This window comes from Globicephala melas, chromosome 1 (genome assembly GCF_963455315.2).
Source record: "Globicephala melas chromosome 1, mGloMel1.2, whole genome shotgun sequence".
In the NCBI taxonomy this organism is placed as follows: domain Eukaryota; kingdom Metazoa; phylum Chordata; class Mammalia; order Artiodactyla; family Delphinidae; genus Globicephala; species Globicephala melas.
Genome location: NC_083314.1, coordinates 152,238,304 through 152,261,880, shown reverse-complemented (window position 1 = coordinate 152,261,880; position 23,577 = coordinate 152,238,304). Strand labels below are relative to the sequence as shown.

The following is a 23,577-nucleotide window of genomic DNA, read 5'->3' as shown; positions in this document are numbered from 1 at the left end:
CATTCCTCCTTCTGGTAAATGCTCCTTCTAACCAGGTGTGTCATGTCAGAATCATAACTTTTCACAAACCCCATCTTCTTGATCACTGTGATTCAGACAGTGGGTGAGGAGCTGATGCAAGCTAGACCACTTGTAGCCCTTCCCTGGGAGTTTTGCCATTAGGAGCAGAGATGCCAGGTCTCATGCCCTTTTCAGTGGCAGAACTGAAGATATGGCCTGCGAATTGCTACTGGCTATGTGTCCTGACTTAGGAAGAAAGCTAGTCAGGGAGAGTAAAGCTAACTGAGGGAGGCCTGCTGGCATTCCAGTCACTTTCAGTCATCTCTGAAGCCCTCTGCACCCTGGCCCTTCCCATGCTTTGGTTATGTGAACCGCTGAATCACCGTATTTGCCTAAGTTAGTGCAACCGGTATGTTGAACATGCAGGAAACATCAGGGGATAAACACAGCCACTTTCTTTGGTGTCTCTCTGTCCCCATAAGACGTTTTCAGTGTGGGAGGTCCAGAGAACTTTTTGGTACCTCTGAGGTAATAGAAATCCCATGGTCACATTGAATCACCAATTCCAAAATTAGTGTCCTGCCTTATGGCAATGGTCATAGCTTTCTGTTTGTTCAGAGCTGCAGTGACTTCCCCTCCCTGCACAGGGCTTAGAACCAGCGGTGCCGACCCAGGGAGGGGATGTGCCCTGCTTGTCCTCCTCCTTCCACTCGTCCCCCAGTTGCTGGCTGCGGTTTTGGACCTCTCTGGAGTTGGTGGGGAAAGGAGAGGGAATGAGCAGAGAAGACACAAGATAGTGTCAGCACTCCCTGAACTGGCAAGTGTGTAAAGCTGACCCTTGTGGGGTTCTCTTGTAGACATTTTGGAGACCCCTCCATCTGGGGACCTCTCCTCTGTAGGTCTCCTGATATGGGCAATGCCCTCACCAAAGCCTTGTCACTCACTCCTTCTGTAGCTCCTGGGACTCCTGGTGTCTGCTCTTGATTCTGTCTGCTGAGGACCCTTCAGCCTGCTGGATACATCTTTAGGAAAGGACCTAAAACAACCCAAACTAGCTTATTCATGCATCATTTTCTGCAACAAATTCTGGGAGTGCAGGCCAGTTGCCATGCAGCTCTATCCTTTGCAGCCAGTGCATCTTGTGTCCTTTATGTTTCTCAGGTAGAATTCAGACACCTGGCAGTCCACTGTATTCCCCATTCTTTAAGGGTCATGTTAAGCTTTTCTCACCAGGCTTGAGTAAGAGCCAAGTACTACCCATTTTTCCCCTGCAGGAAGGTGGAGTTCATAACACTGCTGTCTCCAAAGAAATTCTTCAAGTCCCCTCTCCCTTAATGTCTCACAACCAGTTACTTTTATATTTGATGTTGGGTGAGCTTTTAGAATGATGTAACAAGTTTTCAGATATTTCCTTGGAAAATCTGCATCCTAGTCTAGCACCTCACTTCCGTGTCTGAAACTTATCATCCTAGAGGCTTGGCTGAAACTGTCTTAGCATCTTAGCATCCTGTTGGATTTATGACCACTGTAACCAAATAATCCTGATAAGAACAGTTAACAAATATTTATTAAGTATGCAGCCACAAAAGAAAAACGCCTCCAGCCCTCTGCCAGTGTAGGACAGAGTTTACAAACTGTTAGCCTGCTGCCTGAATCCTGTCCATGGACATACTTTGGGTGAGCCTCATAATCTTTCATTTTTTCTTGAATCTATTGCCAGTATTTACAAACAGAGGAATTTTAACCTCTGGAATTTAAGATCTAGATTCCTGGCTTTAAAAAAACAGAAGATGTGGGGGCTTCCCCGGTGGCGCAGTGGTTGAGAGTCCGCCTGCCGATGCAGAGGACGCGGGTTCGTGCCCCGCTCCGGGAGGATCCCACATGCCACGGAGCGGCTGGGCCCGTGAGCCATGGCCGCTGGGCCTGCGCGTCCGGAGCCTGTGCTTCGCAACGGGAGAGGCCACAGCAGTGGGAGGCCCGCGTACCGCAAAAATAAAAACAGAAAATGTGGCGACGCTGGGACTGCATTGCTGCCTGGCATAGTTAGCTGGAGGTGGTGGAGGCTGCCCCCTTTGACAGGAGGGACTCCATTCCCTCTTGGCTCTGTGACCTGAAGCCAATGTCAGTTGCCATTTATCATCATTGGGCTCATGCAGTTACCTTTTCTTAAATTAAGGACTAAAGTGAAATATTCCTGGTACTCCTGTTTCTTAACAAAAGAGAAAAAAATAGTCCAAAAGAGCCATGGAAGGGAGAGACATAATTTATTTAGAGATACAAAGTATTCTTATGTGTTTAATGTGCAGTTAGTGTGTTTGTGTACGTGTGTGTGTAAAAGACAACTTAAGATGCCATTGGAAAATAACCCATAAATATAATCATGGTTACTATACAAAAATATGTGGTGAGAAAAAGACATTTCAACAGGATTTGTTTTTAGTGCAACTAAAATAAGTTGTGTGATTTGCTGCAGGAGGGCATTACATTCTCCCACTTCCCTGGCTTATGTTATGTTCTTACTTGGCCCCTGATGTTTCAGTTTGCAGCAAGGGGAAAATATTCTCTGGCCTCTCTGCAGGGAATCAGCCAAAATGTGGATTCATTGTATATCCAAGGGGGTCTTAGCTCAGATCTGAGAAGGAGTAACAGGATAGTTTCCCCAAGGCTATGGCCACTTGGAGAAAAAGCAACAGGTGTTGGCAAGTTAATGAGGTTTTCTTTTTCATGGAATGATAAGATAGGATTGTTGAAAGAGTATTCAACTTTGAAACTAACTCTTTTGGCAAATTTTGTTTTCAGTTTATTTTTTAAATTGAAACCTTATTGATTTTTATAAGTTCCTGTTAAGCAAAGTCTGTTATCCATTTATCTGAATTAGAGCAAAACCAGAATTATTTTGAGGAAAGGCTTTCACTTGCCCAAGTATATTCTCTTAGGAAGCAAGCCTTCTGTTGAGTTGTGTGTTGGAATTGTTATATCTTCAGTTTTAAGAAGAGGAATTATTCTCTCCCTGCAGCTCTGCTGCTTATGAAAGTGTGCAGTCTGGCCTTAATTGGCCTTGCAGAGTGGCTCCTGTGAGGTTCTTGTCAGTGTGTGTAATTTCCCTCTTTTTGCCATTCATTGTTTATTAAAGACCGAGTTCTTTGAAAGCTGTGCTGCATGGCCTTTTCCAAACAGTTGTTTGGTCTTGGTATTGGGTTTTACCCTCAGATTAAGCGAGGCCAACTAACTACATTCCTACACCACCTTATTTTGGCACAGCTACTTTACACACACACACACACACACACACACACACACACACACACACACACTTTGCAATCATTGAATAAAGCTATATGAAACAATCTTATGACACTTCCTGTCATTTCTTTATACAAATATTTTTGAGGACACAGAGGAAACTTCCCTAAATTCTTAGTATCAGGAAGAGCTGGGGGTTGGGGAGGGGGGTGGGATGAATTGGGAGATTGGGATTGACATGTATACACTAATATGTATAAAATAGATAACTAATAAGAACCTGCTGTATAAAAAAAATAAAATAAAATAAAATTGCAAATCAAAAAAAAAAAAGGAAGAGCTGGGATTCTCCTGGTTTATATTATGGACACTGTAAACCATTAAAACAGTGCGTTGCCTTTAGTTTTAGCTGTGAGAAACCTTGGGGGTATATCTATAATCCTCTTCCAGCAAGCACATAAAACCTTAGGACAACCACTTTTGGTATTCTTATCCTGGCTGCTTTTTACTATTTTTCCTATGCTGATTTCCCCTTTGCCTACAAGATTTTTAAAAAGATTTCTTCTTTTTAAAAATCTTGTACTTCAGGGCTTCCCTGGTGGCGCAGTGGTTGAGAGTCCGCCTGCCGATGCAGGGGACACGGGTTCGTGCCCCGGTCCGGGAAGATCCCACATGCCGCAGAGTGGCTGGGCCCGTGAGCCACGGCTGCTGAGCCTGCGCGTCCGGAGCCTGTGCTCCGCAACGGGAGAGGCCACAACAGTGAGAGACCCGCGTACCACAAAAAAAAAAAAAAAAAAATCTTGTACTTCAGAAAATTTTGTAAAACTGCTTCAACTTTGTTTTAGAATGAGGGAAGATATAGAGAAATTAAGTACAATATCAATGATGTATCATTTGTTGCAAACATATTACCAATTCGTTTTTAGATTTCATTTTAAATTTCCTGTCCTTTATGAAATCAGGTCTATCGCTTCTTTGTGATTGTCATGAAGAGGATCATTGCCATGGATTTGAGCACCCCTTGCTACCATATTTTTACCCCATAGTTAACATGACTGATTCAACATAAATCTTAGAGCTTATAGCTTAGAGGAAGCAGAGGTTACTTCTGACACTCTTACTTCTCCAAGCGTCCCATTTAGTGGCTAAATTTCAGTTTCAAGTACCACATTTGAACAGGAGGACAGTTATAGGTCAGCATAGGAGTGGTTGGCCTATAAGGCCTGGGAAATACCTGGCATTGAACCTGGTCCTTCACAAGACAGGTGTTCAGCACGAGTTTGGTGACTTAAATCTACTTGCGGCTTATGTGTTTGGATCTGGAAGCAGTTGCCCGCCCTTGTGGTCTGGGTCTGGGTTGGGGAGTGTAATCTACTAGTGTCAGTAGTGGCTTGACACCAGTGACATTTTCTGCTTTGTTTTTCTTTTTCAGAATATGATCGGTTGGGCTTCCTCCTGAAGTTGGACTCTAAACTGTGAGTAGAATGAGACAGTTCCTTGACTCTGTTGTAGAGAGGTCTGAGAGCTGGGGGCCAACCTCCAAGGGCCAGCTCTCATCACACCTGTGGTTGTTGGTGGATCCCTGGGGCCTCTGTCCTCAGTCTGTCAGCTGAAGCTTAGAGCACATTACAGTCTGCAGGGGCCTGGAGAGGATGAGATTGTGGGTGCAAACATAAGGCCTTAGATTTGGCTGGCACAGGAAGCTTGTTACAGAAGGAGCTCCTGCCAGGAGTTTGAAGGACAAGGAGGAAAGGCTTCTGCTGCAGAGTGGAGGATGATGGAGTCACAGCAGGAGGCATTGCAAAGCCTTTCAAAGATGCTCTGCAGCCAGGCAGGCAAAGCCTTCTGTGCTCAGGCTTCCTGCATGCTTTAACTCCTGTCTCTCTCCCACAGGTCGATCCTCCCTTTCCCTTCTACTCTTCTATATATTTTTTATCTGTGTCTGAAATCCCCTTTCCTTGCATGTCCACTAGGAAAACTTAAAGTCCACCTCCTTCCTATACAGATTTAATTGTCTCTTCCTCTGCTTCCGGTGAATTTTCTACCTCTGACACCCATTATCTCATTATACTATAATTAACTGTGTAATAGTTATTAATTTATTAAGAGCACAGGCTCGGAACCAGGCCATGCTTGGTTCAAATCCCAGATTGCCATTTACTTTCTTTGTGATTTGGGGCGAACCACTTAACCACTCTGAACCTCACTTTCACCTGTAACATGAGGACATCAGTATATCTACCTCACAGGGTCATTGTAAGGATTGAAATGAAATGGTGAATTTATGGAGGCTTTCAGATAGGTATCTAATTCTTTCAGAGTCCTTCCCTGTCCTGGCCCTCTTGGTCTCCCTAGCACCTAGGCAGCGCTGCCATATGTTTGTTAGGTGCTCAGTAAACACTGAATTCATGGCTGCATGGATGGCTGCATGGCTGCACGGATGACAGGTGGATGCCTGTGTGCTTCCCTCATTAGACTGGGTTTCCTGGAGATGGGGCTCTATCCAGTCTGCATTCGTGCCCTGCACAGGACCCCTCACGTGGTGGATGTGCAGGAAATGGTTGCAGAACTGCCTGTGGCTCCTTTCTGTGGTTAGTCATCTTTGTACACCTCTGCCCCTGTCCTGTACCAGACAGACGTGAAAGATCAGAATTGTGTCTCTTTCTTTCCTCTCTTGCATGAGACCTTGACCACAGCTGCTTCTGATAGTGACGGCTGCACCTACATACGAGGCATCAAACCCAGGGTTATTTGGCTTTCCCACCGAATTGTCTGGCATCTAGCCCCTTTTCCTGGCAACTGGCTTCTTGGCTCTGGTGCCTCATACTATGAGTTCAGGTGTTGTAATTCTCCCAGCTTTTATACATCATGGAGGCAGCCATGAGGGAAGAACAGTTTCTTCTATATACCAAGCTAGTATAGACATGTCAGTCACATGTTAACATCTAGGGAATGGGGCTTGATTATGCTGGAAATCCACAGGCTTCTTCCTTAGAAAATTCTTAATTTAGTGCTCTGGGCAAAAAACAAATCAAGCATAAGCTATAAGCAAGTGAAATGCCTCCAGAACAGAAGAGATGTAGTAATTTACCAAGTTGAATCACATTGATGAACAAAAGACATGTTATCCAGGACACGTTAACTATACTATTTAAACTGTCTTCAGCAGTGTAAGGAGGGGAATTAAGAGGACACTCCTGCCCTGCTGACCTGACAGTTGGGTGGTACATAGTAAGCTGTTGTATAGCTTTCTTTTGTGTACCAGACCAGTTCCATAAAACATTTGAGTCAACTTGGTCTTTAGCCTGGGAAACTGGCTTGGCTTCATTATATTTAACTCACAATTTAAGGTATAAGCTAGAACTTTCCTGCCTCTTACTGTAAAAACTTTTCTAATCCAATGCTATCTTCAGAACAAAGCACAGATACATGGGAAAGGTTTTTACCTGCTTCCAGGGAGAAGTTTCCAAGTTAAGGATCCTGGGTTTTGGAGGTAATTCCTTAGCAATATTCAGATCTCCCCTTATGAAGTCTTTCTCTGTTGTGTTGTGTTCTATTTCTGATGTACAGGAAAGGACCTGAACTTGGAACAGAACTGGATTTGAATTCTGCCCCTTCTGCTTAGAATTATATGACCTTGGATAATTCATTTTGGCTCTCCGAATCACAATTTTCCTTTATGAAAAACGTAGATAATAATACCCATTTCCTAAGGTTTTTATGAAGAATAAAAGAAAGCATTCTATGAGTAAATATACAAATGTAGGAATTTCTCTTTGTTTATCTTGATTGGATTAATTTAGCGTCTATAGTGTATGAATTCATATGTTCTGGAAAATTTTTAGCCATTATCTCTTTAAATTTTGCCTCTGCCCCATTCTCTCTCTACTCCCCCTCTGAAACTCTGATTCAGTGTAAGACTTTCTCATTCTAGCCTCCAGGTCTACTAACTTCCACATTTTCCATCTTTTGATCCTTTCTGCATTGAACTGGAACCCCAAAGGACTCAACTTAAGGATAAACTAGAACTAAACCTGTACCTCTAAATCAGGACTGCAGGAAACATTCCCAGAGCTCTGAGCAGATCAGGGCAGTAAGTCAATAAAAAAGAAACGCTTGATACTCACAGCCAGGGCTTTCATCACTCAGGTGATCCACGGACTTCAAGCTATGAACTCCGTCCAAGGTCTTCCAGACTGGCAGTGCCTCCAAGCTCCTGGCAGAAGCAATTGCAGTCCCTCTCTGGAGGAAGACATGAATTCCTCACAGATAACTTTTCAAGGGAATGAATAGCTCACAGGAAAAACTACTAAGCACATAAGAAAACAAGACTCCATTAGAGAGAACCATGAACAACAGACAACAGAGGGGTACCCACAAAGACTTCTGAATTTGGAATTACCAGACACAGTTTATAAAGCAATTAGATAGATTGGTTCAAGATGGCAGAGTAGAAGGACGTGCTCTCACTCCCTCCTGCGAGAGCACCGGAATCACAACTAACTGCTGAACAATCATCGACAGGGAGACACTGGAACTCACCATAAAAGATACCCCATATCCAAAGACAAAGGAGAAGCCACAATGAGATGGTAGGAGGGGCGCAATCACAATAACGTCAAATCCCATAACTGCTGGGTGAGTGACTCACAAACTGGAGAACACTTATACCGCAGAAGTCCACCCACTGGAATGAAGGTTCTGAGCCCCACGTCAGGCATCTGAACCTGGGGTCCGGCAACGGGAGGACGAATTCCTAGAGAATTAGACTTTGAAGGCTAGTGGGATTTGATTGCAGGATTTCGACAGCACTGGGGGAAATGGAGACTCCATTCTTGGAGGGCACACACAAAGTAGTGTGCACATCAGGACTCAGGGGAAGGAGCGGTGAACCCATAGGAGACTGAACCAAACCTACCTGCTGGTGTTGAAGGGTCTGCTGCAGAGGCGGGGGCTGGCTTGGCTCACCGTGGGGACAAGGACATTGGCAGCAGAAGTTCAGGGGAGTACACTCTGGCGTCAGCCTTCCCAGAGTCCACCATTAGCCCCACCAAAGAGCCCGGGTAGGCTCCAGTGTTGGATCGCCTCAGACCAAACAACCAAAAGGGAGGGAACCCAGCTCCACCCATCAGCAGACAAGCAGATTAAAGTTTTACTGAGCTCAGCCCAGCAGAGCAACAGCCAGCTCTACCCACCACCAGTCCCCCCCATCAGGAAACTTGCACAAGCCTCTTAGTTAGGCTCATCCACCAGAGGGCAGACAGCAGAAGCAAGAACTACAGTTCTGCAGCCTGTGGAACAAAAACCACATTCACAGAAAGATAAACAAGATGAAAAGGCAGAGGACTATGTACCAGATGAAGGAACAAGATAAAACCCCGAGAAAAACAACTAAATGAAGTGGAGATAGGCAACCTTCCAGAAAAAGAATACAGAATAATGATAGTGAAGAAGATCCAGGACCTCGGAAAAGGAATAGAGGCAAAGATCGAGAATATGAAAGAAATGTTTAACAAAGACCTAGAAGAATTAAAGAACAAACAAAGATGAACAATACAATAACTGAAATGAAAACTACACTAGAAGGAATCAATAGCAGAATAACTGAGGCAGAAGAACCGATAAGTGACCTGGAAGACAAAATGGTGGTATTCACTGCTGCGGAACAGAATAAAGAGAAAAGAATGAAAAGAAATGAAGACAGCCTAAGAGACCTCTGGGACAACATTAAATGCAACAACATCGCATTATAGGGGTCCCAGAAGGAGAAGAGAGAGAGAAAGAACCCGAGAAAATATTTGAAGAGATTATAGTCAAAAACTTCCCCTAACATGGGAAAGGAAATAGCCACCCAAGTCCAAGAAGTGCAGACAGTCCCAGGCAGGATAAACCCAAGGAGAAACATGCCGAGCCGCATAGTAATCAAATTGGCAAAAATTAAAGACAAAGAAAAATTATTGAAAGCAGCAAGGGAAAAACGACAAATAACATACAAGGGAACTTCCATAAGGTTAACAGCTGATTTTTCAGCAGAAACTCTACAAGCCAGAAGGGAGTGGCATGACATATTTAAAGTGATAAAAGGGAAGAACCTACAACAAAGATTACTCTACCCGGCAAGGATCTCATTCCGATTCAATGGAGAAATCAAAAGCTTTACAAACAAGCAAAAGCTAAGAGATTTCGGCACCACCAAGCCAGCTCTACAACAAATGCTAAAGGAACTGCTCTAAATGGGAAACACAAGAGAAGAAAAGGACCTACAAAAACAAACCCAAAACAATTAAGAAAATGGTAATAGGAACATAGATATCTATAATTACCTTAATCATGAAAGGATTAAATGCTCCAACCAAAAGACACAGGCTCGCTGAATGGATACAAAAATAAAACCCATCGATATGCTGTCTACAAGAGACCCACTTCAGACCTAGGACACATACAGACTGAAAGTGAGGGGATGGAAAAAGATATTCCATGCAAATGGAAATCAAAAGAAAGCTGGAGTAGCAATACTCATATCAGATAAAATAGACTTTAAAATAAAGAATGTTACAAGAGACAAGGAAGGACACTACATAATGATCAAGGGATCAATCCAAGAAGAAGATATAACAATTATACATATATATGCACCCAACATAGGAGCACCTCAATACGTAAGGCTACTGCTAACAGCTATAAAAGAGGAAATCGACAGTAACACAATAATAGTGGGGGACTTTAACACCTCACTTACACCAATGGACAGATCATCCAAACAGAAAATTAATAAGGAAACACAAGCTTTAAATGACACAATAGAGCAGATAGATTTAATTGATATTTATATGACATTCCATCTGAAAACAGCAGATTACACTTTCTTCTCAAGTGCGCACGGAACATTCTCCAGGATAGATCACATCTTGGGTCACAAATCAAGCCTCAATAAATTTAAGAAAATTGAAATCATATCAAGCATCTTTTCTGACCACAATGCTATGAGATTAGAAATCAATTACAGGGAAAAAAACGTAAAAAACACAAACACATGAAGGCTAAACAGTATGTTACTAAATAACCAAGAGATCACTGAAGAAATCAAAGAGGAAATCAAAAAATACCTAGAGACGAATGACGATGAAAACATGACGATCCAAAACCTATGGGATGCAGCAAGAGCAGTTCTAAGAGGGAAGTTTATAGCTATACAAGCCTACCTCAAGAAAAAAGAAAAATCTCAAATAAACAATCTAACCTTACACCTAAAACAGCTAGAGAAAGAAGAACCAACAGAACCCAAAGTTAGTAGAAGGAAAGAAATCATAAAGATCAGAGCAGAAATAAATGAAATAGAAACAAAGAAAACAGTAGCAAAGATCAATAAAAGTAAAATCTGGTTCTTTGAGAAGATAAACAAAATTGATAAACCATTAGCCAGACTCATCAAGAAAAGGAGGGAGAGGACTCAAATCAATAAAATTCGAAAGAAAAAGGAGAAGTTACAACAGACACCACAGAAATACAAAGCATCCTAAGAGACTACTACAAGCAACTCTATGCCAATAAAATGGACAACCTGGAAGGAATGGAAAATTCTTGGAAAGGTATAACCTTCCAAGACTGAACCAGGAGAAACAGAAAATATGAATAGACCTATCACAAGTAATGAAACTGAAACTGTGATTAAAAATCTTCCAACAAACAAAAGTCCAGGACCAGATGGCTTCACAGGTGAATTCAATCAAACATTGAGAGAAGAGCTAACACCCATCCTTCTCAAACTCTTCCAAAAAATTGCATGGAAGGAACACTCCCAAACTCATTCTATGAGGCCACCATCACCCTGATACCAAAACCAGACAAAGATACTACAAAAAAAGAAAATGACAGACCAATATCACTGATGAACATAGACGCAAAATTCCTCAGCAAAATATTAGCAAACAGAATCCAACAACACATTAAAAGGATCATACACCATGATCAAGTGGGATTTATCCCAGGGATGCAAGGATTCTTCAATATATGCAAATCAATCAATGTGATACACCATATTAACAAATTGAAGAATAAAAACCATATGATCATCTCAATAGATGCAGAAGAAGCTTTTGACAAAATTCAACACCCACTTATTATAAAAACTCTCTGGAAAGTGGGCATAGAGGGAACCTACCTCAACATAATAAAGGCCATATACGACAGACAAACCCACAGCAAACATCATTCTCAGTGGTGAAAAACTGAAAGCATTTTCTCTAAGATCAGGAACAAGACACGGATGTCCACTCTCGCTGCTATTACTCAACATAGTTTTGGAAGTCCTAGCCATGGCAATCAGAAAAGAAAAAGAAATAAAAAGAATCCAAATTGGAAAAGAAGAAGTAAAACTGTCACTGTTTGCAGGTGACATGATACTATACGTAGGGATTCCTAAAGGTGCCACCAGAAAACTACTAGAGCTAATCAATGAATTTGGTAAAGTTGTCAGATGCAAAATTAATGCACAGAAATCTGTTGCATACCTATACGCTAATGATGAAAAATCTGAAAGAGAAATTAAGAAAACATTCCCATTTACCATTGCAACAAAAAGAATAAAATACCTAGGAATAAACCTACCTAGGGAGACAAAAGAGCTGTATGCAGAAAACTATAAGACACTGATGAAAGAAATTAAAGATGATACCAACAGTTGGAGAGATATACCATGTACTTGGATTGGAAGAATCAATATTGTGAAAATGACTCTACTACCCAAAGCAATCTACAGATTCAATGCAATCCCTATCAAATTACCAATGGCATTTTTTACAGAACTAGAACAAAAAGTCTTAAAATTTGTATGGAGATGCAAAAGACCCCTAGTAGCCAAAGCAGTCTTGAGGGAAAAAAACAGAGCTGGTGGAGTCAGACTCCCTGACTTCAGACTATACTACAAAGCTACAGTCATCAAGACAATATGGTGCTGGCACAAAAACAGAAATATAGATCAATGGAACAGGATAGAAAGCCCAGAGATAAACCCACGCACCTATGGTCAACTAATCTATGACAGCAGAGACAAAGATATACAATGGAGAAAAGACAGTCTCTTCAATAAGTGGTGCTGGGAAAACTGGACAGCTACATGTAAAAGAATGAAATTAGAACACTCCCTAACACCATACACAAAAATAAACTCAAAATGGATTAGAGACCTAAATGTAAGACCAGACACTATAAAACTCTTAGAGGAAAACATAGGAAGAACACTCTTTGACATAAATCACAGCAAAATCTTTTTTGATCCACCTCCTAGAGTAATGGAAATAAAAACAAAAATAAACAAATGGGACCTAATGAAACTTCAAAGCTTTTGCAAAGCAAACTACAAACAAGACGAAAAGACAGCCCTCAGAATGGGAAAAGATATTTGCAAATGAATCAACGGACAAAGAATTAATCTCCAAAATATATAAACAGCTCATGCAGCTCAATATTAAAAAGACAAACAACCCAATCAAAAAATGGGCATAAGACCTAAATAGACATTGCTCCAAAGAAGACCTAAAGATGGCCAAGAAGCACATGAAAAGCTGCTGAACATCACTAATTATTAGAGAAATGCAAATCAAAACTACAGTGAGGCATCACCTCACACCAGTTAGAATGGGCATCATCAGAAAATATACAAACAACAAATGCTAAAGAGGGTGTGGAGAAAAGGGAACCCTCTTGCACTGTTGGTGGGAATGTAAATTGATACAGCTGCCATGGAGAACAGCATGGAGGTTCCTTAAAACCTAAAAATAGAACTACCATACGACCCAGCAATCCCACTACTGGGCATATACCCAGAGAAAACCATCATTCAAAAAGACACATGCACCCCAATGTTCATTGCAGCACTATATACAACAGCCAGTTCGTGGAAGCAACCTAAATGCCCATTGACAGACAAATGGATAAAGAAGATGTGGTATGTACATACAGTGGAATATTACTCAGCCATAAAAAGGAACGAAACTGGGTCATTTGTAGAGACGTGGATGGATCTACAGACTGTCATACAGAGTGAATTAAGTCAGAAAGAGAAAAACAAATATCATATATTAACGCATATATGTGGAACCTAGAAAAATGGTACAGATGAACCAGTTTTCAGGGCAGAAATTGAGACACAGATGTGGAGAACAAACATATGGATACCAAGGGGGGAAAGTGGTGTGGGTGGGTGGTGGTGGTGTGATGAATTGCGAAATTGGGATTGACATATATACACTAATATGTATAAAATGGATATTTAATAAGAACCTGCTGTAAAAAAAAATAAAATAAAGTTCAAATATTCAAAAAAATAAAGCAGTTAGATATACTCTATTTAAGGAAATAAAGATAATATTGAACTATACAGATGTAATAGGGAACTATAAAAAGCAAAACATTAGATTGGAAAAACAAAACTAATAGAATTGAAAAATACAGTGACCAAAATTAAAAATTCAGTAGAAGGATTTAGCAACAGATTAGATACAACTGAGGACAGAATCAGTGAACTGGAAGTTAAGTCAGAATAAATGACCTGTAACAAGGTTGGCCAGCTCTTTTTGTAAAGAGTCAACTGGTCAATATTTCTGAGTTTGGGGGACTTTGTTGTCTCTGTCACAACTACTCATCTCTGCTGCTGTAACATGAAAGCAGCCATAGAGAACACATAGACAAATGAGTATGGCTGTAGCTATATTCCAACAAAACTTTGTTGATGGACACTGAAATTTTAATTTCATATAATTTTTATGTCATTAAATATTATGCTTCTAATTTTTAAACCAACCATTAAGATGTAAAAGACATTCTTAACTCACCGACAATACACAGAACAGATAGTGGGTCAGATTTGCCTCACAAATCATACTTAGCTGGCCCTTCACTGAGAATGCAGCAGATATATCTGCATGAGAATGGCCTCCCCGCCCCAGGTGTTTTCTATTCTTAAGAACCTATTACAGTTGACCCTTGAACATTTGAACTGCAGTGCATCCACTCATATGTGGATTTTTTTCAACAGTACCTACTACAGTACTACATGATCTGTGACTGGTTGCATCTGAGCCTGCAGAATCATGGCTGTGGAGGAACTGCATATATGGAGGGCTGACTATAAGTTATATGTGGATTTTTGACTGCATGCAGGGTCAGTGCCCCTAATCATGTTGTTGTTCAAGGGTCAACTGTTTATAGAAATACACTTAAAATATCTCTATATCCAATGATACTCCAAGAACCTGGAAATAGATGTCTTAGATTTTTTTGGTCTTCATTATATTCTTTTAATTATGTCTTTGTGGAATAAATGGTTTCTATTTCCTTTGAGAATTCCCTGCTACTTGTGTCTTCACGACAGAATCACTTGTCAGTGTTGTGAAGATTATTTAAAATACTTATATGCAGTGAGCTGTACAAAACCTTGTCTTTTAACTGCAAACTCTATTGTTCAGGAGGGCAATATTTTTTGGAGGTTAAAAATGTGGGCTGTGCTGGGCTTCCCTGGTGGCGCAGTGGTTAAGAATCTGCCTGCCAATGCAGGGGACACGGGTTTGAGCCCTGGTCCTGAAAGATTCCCACATGGCGCAGGACCACTAAGCCCCTGCGCCACAACTACTGAGTCTGTGCTCTACAGCCCGCGAGCCACAGCTCCTGAGCCCACGTGCCACAACTAGTGAAGCCCACGTGCCTAGAGCCTGTGCATTGCAACAATAGAAGCCACTGCAACGTGCACCACAATGAAGAGTAGTCCCCACTCGCCACATCTAGAGAAGCATTGCTTCTGAGCACAACAACGAAGACCCAACACAGCCAAAAATAAAAATAAAATAAATAAATTTATTAAAAAAAAATGTGGGCTGTGGAGTCAGATTTTGATTTTTAAAGCCCAGTTCCACATCTTACTAGCTATAATCTTGAGCGAGTTATTTAACTGTTATTTCTCAGTTTCTTACTATAAAGTGGGATCATAATAATTGCCCAAGTATGAGATTCAACCTATCCATTTACCTTTGTTGGTGTCTGGTAAACTGGGAAGGCTATAGCCCCAAAATCAAACCTTAACCTCAGCTTGCCTCCTGCTTCTTGCCCCAGATTTCATTTCTTCGACTCATTCATTTAGCAAATATTTCGTGAGTACCAACTATGTGCTTTGTAATTGGGATAAAACCGTGAAATTTTTAAGCCATATGAACAGCCTTGTAAGCTTGATTGGAAAGGATGTCTTGTGAGCTGAAGTCTTAGTGAAGGGGGAGAGAGTAAATGAGAACAGCAAGGGAGGGTAGGAGGTAGTATTTCTGGATAGCATGAGCAATGAACAGGTTTTCTTTTCTTTTTTTTAAGGAAGGTGACATACTGGTGACTCGGAAGCATAAATGGAGTACAAGGAGGATATGAGGGGCCTTCAGGTGCATGGGGTATAGAAGAAAGAGCAGCCTCCATCACATAGGGCTGTAGAGGAAATGGTGTTTTCAGTGAAGACCCAGGTTTCCATGAAATTAGAAGATGGAAGGAACATTCACTGAAGAAGTCGAGGCTTCATGGAAGACAGTGGAAAGTTAGAATATGGTGAGGTGGGAGAGAAGTGGGAGATTGAACCATGAAGAAGAAGGAGACAGCAGTGACTTGAGCATGAGAAAACTGATGAGGATGTCATTGAGGGAGTGAATAACCAGGATGTGAGGCTGGCGTGTTGGGTTTTGTTGGCCTCAAAGTTGTCCAAGAATTAACCTTGTGTTCCCTGGGGGGTAGGCTCTCAGGCTGCTCAGTGCAGTCAGCTGCAGCCCAATGGGATGATGCCTCCAGAGGGTTCAAGTCTGGTCCCTGGAGAGGCTCTGGCTTCCCAAAAAGGAGTCTACTGTTCAAAGTGGAGGGTCCTAGGGAAAGGCTCAGGGCTACAGTCTGCTGCCCAGACATCGAGGTAAGCGCTTCCTCATTCATTCAACAGCTTCCTTGAGCAGCTACTGTGTATCATGTTCCATGCTCTGAGGATATACCAGTGAGCAAGGTGGTCAGTAAACAAAAGGTGTGATAAACAAGTAACGTTTTCAGTGTCTTGGAAGGTGATGAGTGCTATGAAAGAAAATAGAGCAGGACAAGGGAATGCTGGAGAAGAGATTGCAAGTTTAAATGGGACGGTCAGGGCAAGCCTCAATGAAAGGTAGATTTGAGCAAAGACTCAGTGGAAGAGAGGGAGTTAGCCCTGCCTGTATCTGGAGGCAGAGCACTCAGACAACACCCTAAGGAAATCTCAGTCTTGGTTATGAGGAACATGACACCGGAGCTGGGGAATGTGCCCGTTAGTCCAGCAGAGACAGGAACCATCTGGAGTCTTGAAGGTGCCAGATCCTGGTGTCCAGGTGTGTTTTTCCTGAGCTGATGTCAGCGTTCTGGAAGCTGATTTAATTAAATGGTGGTGTCATCTGTTTCAGCTGGGTGTAGGTGGGTGCTCCGTGTGCTGGGAAAGCTCCTGTCTGTATGATGTTTTATGGTTGCCATGTGGGCAAGAGCATGGAGGCGTTAATGCTCAGTCTCATTTCATAAGGAATTCCTTGTGAAGACGAGGATATAGGAGCCAAAACTAACAACTTTTAACCCCCAAAGGCTTGTGAAAACCAAGCCAATTGTGAAAGACCTATAAACATAGGGCAGTCTACAATACACCCTGAGGCATAGCTTACTATTTCCAGAACAGCCTGTCAAGTTCCCTATGGCTGCATGGGGAACTTTCCCCTGTGGGGAAAGTGTTTATTGAGCACCTACCATATGCCAAAAGCCAAATTCCTACTTTGTAGCTCACCTGGAGCTCTCAGCACTGTGGTTCTTAACCTTGACTGAATACTGGAATCACCTGGGGAGCTTAAGAAATTACTGACACCTGCCTCCCACCCCCTAGAGGTTCTGAAGTCATTGGGTTGAGGTGTAGCCTGGGCTTTGGGATTTTTAAAGCTCCCCATATGAGTCTAATACTGCTCTAAAAGATTCCATATCCTGTCTGAGGAACTCTTCACTTTCCCAGGTGATTGATACCAAAAATAAACTCACCTTTGAGGTGAGGCCCCTGCCTGTACATAGGACATGTCTATATACAGTGTTTCTCAGCACAGGACTTCACCACCCAGAGATTCTGATTTAGTTGATCAGGAATCAGTTACCTTAATGTTTAAAAGTTCCACCAGGTGATTCTAACATGCCAGGGTTGAGAACCAGGGTATAGCCTTCAAGCCTATCACTATAACCATATTTGAATATAGCATAATGACTACCACAGAATGTAGTAGTAGTTATGTTAGGACAGTTGGATTGTGAGTACTTTTTTCCTTTTGAGTTTACCTTTTCTGTATTGTCCTTATATACCTTTAAAATGAAAAAATATATCTGGATGTGCCTTCTTTTCTGTAATTAAAAAAAAAGAAAACTTTCGGGACTTCCCTGGTGGTCCGCATTTCCACTGCAGGGGGCGTGGGTTCGATTCCTCATTGGGGAACTAAGATTTTACATGGCGCGTGGCGCAGCCAGAAAAATAAAACCCAAAACCGCCCCCCCCAAAAAAAACCGCAAACTTTCATTATGATCTCTAGGTCTCTAAATACTATTTTCAAAAATCCATTTTATATTAATTTTTGGTTACCAGCCCTTTCTCTAGTTTTTTTCTTCATGGTCTTTTAAAATCTGAATCAATTGAAGAATTTCCTGTAAATTCTATTGGCCTATTTAAATAGTTCTTCACTATCTATACTGGGAATAAATATTTGTGTAAAAACTTAATATGTCTTTTCTATGCTGTCAAAGCTCCAAGAGGTCTAAGGATGAGACATGATAAGTCTGGAGGAATAAGCAGACCAAATCATGCAGGGCTCTAGAGATAACAATAAGAAGTTTGGGCTTCATCTTGAAGGCAAAAGGTGGCATCAAAGTATTTTAAGCAGTTGAAAAGCATTAATTTTGACTTGTAGGAAGGTGATTTTGCCTGTGGGAAGGTAGATGGGTTGGAGAGGAGCAGAAGTGGAAAGGGAAATAAGACTTAGGAGACCTTCATAGAAACAAAGAGTAGGGGGACTTCCCTGGTGGCGCAGTGGTTAAGAATCCCCCTGCCAATGCAGGGGACACAAGTTCAAGCCCTGGTCCGGGAAGATCCCACATGCCGCGGAGCAACTAAGCCCGTGCACCACAACTACTGAGCCCACACTCTAGTGCCCATGAGCCACAACTACTGAGCCCACGTGCTGCAACTACTGAAGCCTGCGCACTCTAGTGCTGGTACTCTGCAACAAGAGATGCCACTGCAATGAGAAACCCGCATACTGCAACGAAGAGTAGACCCTGCTCGCCGCAACTAGAGAAACTCCACCCTCAGCAACGAAGACCCAACGCAGCCATAAATAAATTAATTTAAAAAAAAGAAACAAAGAGCAGAAATAAGTAGAGCAAATCAATAAAACCAAAAGCTGATTCTTTGGCAATATCAATAAAAGCAGTAAACCTCTAGCCAGGCTAGCCAAGAAAAAAAGAGAGAAGACACAGATTACTAGTATCAGAAATAGAAGAAGGATCATCACTACTGATCCCATGGATATTAAAAGCGTTAATAAGGGAATATTATGAGCAACTCTGTGCCCACAAATTTGGTAACTGAGGTGCAATAGACCAATTCCTTGGAACACACAAACTACCAAAACATACAAGAAGACATAGATCATCTGAAGAGGCCTATATCTACCAAAGAAATTGAATCAATAATTAGTAGCCTTCCAGAAAACCAGGCTCAGATGGTTTCACTGGTGACTTCTATCAGACATTTAAGGAGAAGATGATACCAATTCTCTACAATCTCTTCCAGAAAATAGAAGCAGAGAATGTTTCTAACTTGTTCTGTGAAGCTGCATTACCCTAAAACCAAAACCAGATAAAGACATTCTCAATTACAGACCAATATCTCTCATGAACATAATGCAAAAATTCTCAACAAAATATTAGCATATTGAATCCAATGATGTACAAAAAGAACCACACACCTAAATGAAGTGGGATTTATTCCAGATGTGCAAGGTTGGTTCAACATTAGAAAATCAATTACTATATTGCATCACATCAACAGGCTAAAGAAGAAAAATCATATCATATCTATAAGATGCAGAAAAGCGTTTGATACAATCCAACATCCAATCGTGATTTTAGGAAAAACTCTCAGCAAAATAGGAATGGAAAGAAACTTGCTCAATAAGATAAAGAACATCTACAAAAAATCTACACCTCACATCATGCTTGATGATGAGAAACTAGATGCTTTCCCCCTAAGTTTGGGAAAAGGCAAGAATGTCCCTTTTTACTACTCCTATTCAGCATTATACTGAAAGATCTAGCTAATTCAATAAGACCAGTAAAGGAAATAAAAGACATAGATATTAGGAAGGAAGGATTAAAACGGTCTTTGTTCACAGATGACATGATTGACTATGTAGAAAATCCCAGAGAACTGGCAGAAAACTCCTGGAACTAACCAGCAGTTATAGCACTATTCCAGGATACAAGGTTAATATACAAAAGTCAGTTGCTTTCCTATATACCAGCAATGAACAATTGGAATATGAAATTAAAAACATAATATCATTTAAATTATCACACACAAAAAGAAATACTTAGGTATAAATCTAAATATATTGATATATATAAATTTATATATATAGTTACAAGACTCTGATCAGAGAAATCTAGATAAATTGAGAGCTATTCCATGTTCATGGATAGAAAGATTCAATATTGTTTAAATGTCAGTTCCTCCTAACTTGATCTATAGATTCAACGTAATCTCAGTTAAAATCCCAGCAAATTATTTTATGGATATCAACAAACTTATTCTAAAGTTTATATGGAAAGGCAAACAACTGAGAATAGTCCACATAATACTGATAAAGAAGAACAAAGTTGAAGGACTGATGCTACGTGACATTAGACTTAAGATAAAGCTACAGTAATTAGGACAGCATGGTATTGGCAAAAGAATAGACAAACAGACCAATGGAACAGAATAGAGAGTCCAGAAATAGAAATACACCAATATAGTCAATTGATCCTTGACAAAGGAGCAAAGGCAATTCAACAGAAAAAAAAGGATCATCTTTTCGACAAGTGATGCTAGAACAATTGGACATCCATATGTAGAAACTAAATCTTTCACCTTACACTTTTCATGAGAATTAACTCAAAATGGAATCTAATAGACCTAAATGTAAAACACAAAACTTCTAGAATATAACAGGAGAAAATCTGTGTGAACTTGGATTTGGCAATGAGTTTTTGGATACAAAACCAAGAGTACAATTCATGAAAGAAAAAATCAATAACTTGACTTACTGAAATTAAAACCTTTTGTTCTGTGAAAGACACTGATAAAATAATGAAAAAACAAGCCACAAACCAGAAAAAAATACTTGCAAAACACGTTTGATTTTTAAAAGACTTTCATTCAAAATATACAAAGAACTCTTAAAACTCAGCAATAAGAAAAACAACCAACCCAGTTAAAAACGGGCCAAAGACTTTAACAGACACCTCATCTGACAAGATGTATACAGACGGCAAATAAGCATATGAAAAGACGCCCATATCTCATGTGTCATTAGGGAAATGCAGATTAAAACAAGAATAAAATATCACCACACCTATTAGAATGGCTAAAATACAAAATACTGACACATCAAATGTTGGCAAGGATGTGGAGCAACAGGAAGTCTCATTCATTGTTGGCAGGAATGCAGAATGGTTCAGCCATTTTGGCAACATATTAAAAAGCTAAACATAGTCTGACCACATGATTTAGCAATTACTGTTGTAGGTATTTACCCAATTGAGCTGAAAACTTATGTCTATACAAAACCGCACACAGTGGCACAGTATGGCACAAATGTTGCACATTGCTCTGGTTTATACAGTAATAAGGGCCTTTTTGTTTAATTATCTTTAAAAAATCATAGTCGCCAACAACTGGAAGCAACCGAGATGTCCTTCATTAGGTGAATGGATAAACAAGCTGTAGTACATCCAGACAATGGAGTATTATTTGGCTCTAAAAAGAAATGCACTATCAAGCCATGAACAGGCATGGAGGAACCTTAAATACATGTTGCTAAATGAAAGAAGCCAGTCTGAAAAGTCTACATACTATATGGTTTCAACTGTATGACATTGTGGAAAAGGAAAAACTATGGAGACAGTAAAGAGATCAGTAAATACTATGCTACAGATCTTATGAGATTTATTTAGCCTTTCCGCTGAGCTCAGTTATGCAGTGGCATGCCAGTTGAAGACAAGTCCCTGTATATGAGATGTTGGCTTCATTTCAGCGGCCCTCCTTCCCTGTTCCCAGGAGTCTCCTGATCTTCCTGCTGATAGGGCAGAAGTTTGGAGACAGCCAAGTGAGTTGGAGAGAATAATCCAAGTAAGAAAAATTTTAAAAAAGCGGTTTTTTTCTTCATTAAATTAGTGAAATGGGGACTTGCCTGGTGGCGCAGAGGTTAAGAATCCGCTTGCAAATGCAGGGGACACGGGTTCGGGCCCTGGTCCGGGAAGATCCCACATGCTGTGGAGCAACTAAGCCTGCGCGCCACAGCTACTGAGCCTGTGCTCTAGAGCGCGCGAGCCCCAACTACTGAGCCCGTGAGCCACAACTACTGAAGCCCACGCACCTAGAGCCTGTGCTCCGCAACAAGAGAAGCCACTACAACAAGAAGCCCACGCACCACAACGAAGAGTAGACCCTGCTCGCTGCAACTAGAGAAAGCCTGCGTGCAGCAACGAAGACCCAATGCAGCCAAAAATAAAAATTAATTAATTAATTAATTAAAAAATATTAGGGGCTTCCCTGGTGGCGCAGTGGTTGAGAGTCCGTCTGCCGATGCAGGGGACACGGGTTTGTGCCCTGGTCCAGGAAGATCCCACATGCCGCGGAGCGGCTGGGCCCGTGAGCCATGGCCGCTGAGCCTGCACGTCCGGAGCCTGTGCTCAGCAACGGGGGAGGCTGCGGCAGTGAGAGGCCCGCGTACCGCAAAAAAAAAAAAAAAAATTAGTGAAATTATGATGATAATTCAGGTGGTCTAGAAGTAGAAAAAGTGGAAGTCAAACATTAAAACAGTAGAAATAGTTAGTGACATTTGTATAGCCTTTCAAAGAATGTTCTGTCCTACATTGTTGCAGGAAATCATTTGATCTTCCCACCAGTCCTGTATTTATTAAAGCTATTTTAAGAGTTAAGAGAACCGATTATCTCATGCCTGAGGTTACACAACTAGTAAGTGGAAGAGCTAGTTACTTAAACTCCGGTCTTTTTACCTTTAAGCCCACTCTTCTTTCTACCAAAGAAAGCAAAGGCTTTGGTGAGAATAAAGGATGGGTTTAAGAGTCAGTTTCTCTTGTCAAAAATGATAATGATACTTACCCCCAGAGTAGGGCTGCTCCAAGGGTGTGCAGAGTCCTGGCTAATATTTTTGTAAGGTCTCTGCTGTATAAATAAGTTGATGGGTCCATGTGAGATGTAATGACTTATTAATGAGGCTTTAGAACAATAGGGAAAGAAGAGATACTTATGTATGTGTATATTATCCAATCAGTGCACATGAAGTTTCTTCAGAGTATCCAGATACCCCTTCTTCCTGTTCAGGTTCAGGAACCATCTCATCATGTTTTCTTTATTGTCAGGTGCATCATTCCTGGCTAATTTCACATCTCCCACCATAAGAAAAAGGTAGCAGTACTGTTATTATTTACAGTGCCATGGCTTTCTGGAACCTGTTTTATAGAAACAATATAGATCTTCTTGTCTCTTCAGTTCTCTAGTACCCTTTATTTCATGAGGGTTACATCATTACTCTTCTTTTTTTTTAGCATCTTTATTGGAGTATAATTGCTTTACAATGGTGTGTTAGTTTCTGCTGTATAATAAAGTGAATCAGCTATACATATACATACATCCCCATATCTCCTCCCTCTTGCTTCTCCCTCCCACCCTCCCTATCCCACCCCTCTAGGTGGTCACAAAGCACGGGGCTGATCTCCCTGTGCTATGCAGCTGCTTCCCACTAGCTATCTATTTTACATTTGGTAGTGTATATATGTCCATGCCACTCTCTCACTTCGTCCCAGCTTACCCTTCCCCCTCCCCGTGTCCTCAAGTCCATTCTCTATGTCTGCGTCTTTATTCCTGTCCTGCCCCTAGATTGTTCCGAACCTTTATTTTTTTTTTTAAGATTCCATATATATGTGTTAGCATACGGTATTTGTTTTTCTGTTTCTGACTTACTTCACTCTGCATGACAGTCTAGTTCCGTC

General features: G+C 41.1%; 1 protein-coding gene across 5 annotated transcripts in view; it reads left to right on the top strand.

Annotated features, from left to right (window-relative positions):
• ST3GAL3 (ST3 beta-galactoside alpha-2,3-sialyltransferase 3) overlaps window positions 1-23,577 on the top strand; it is a 238,146-nt gene that overhangs the window by 133,085 nt on the left and 81,484 nt on the right. For all 5 annotated transcript variants that reach the window (XM_030866440.3, XM_030866431.3, XM_060306440.2 and 2 more), the window contains one exon: window positions 4,676-4,718. In XM_030866440.3, coding sequence (XP_030722300.1) covers window positions 4,676-4,718 — 43 coding nt within the window. The remainder of the gene's footprint in view (window positions 1-4,675; window positions 4,719-23,577) is intronic.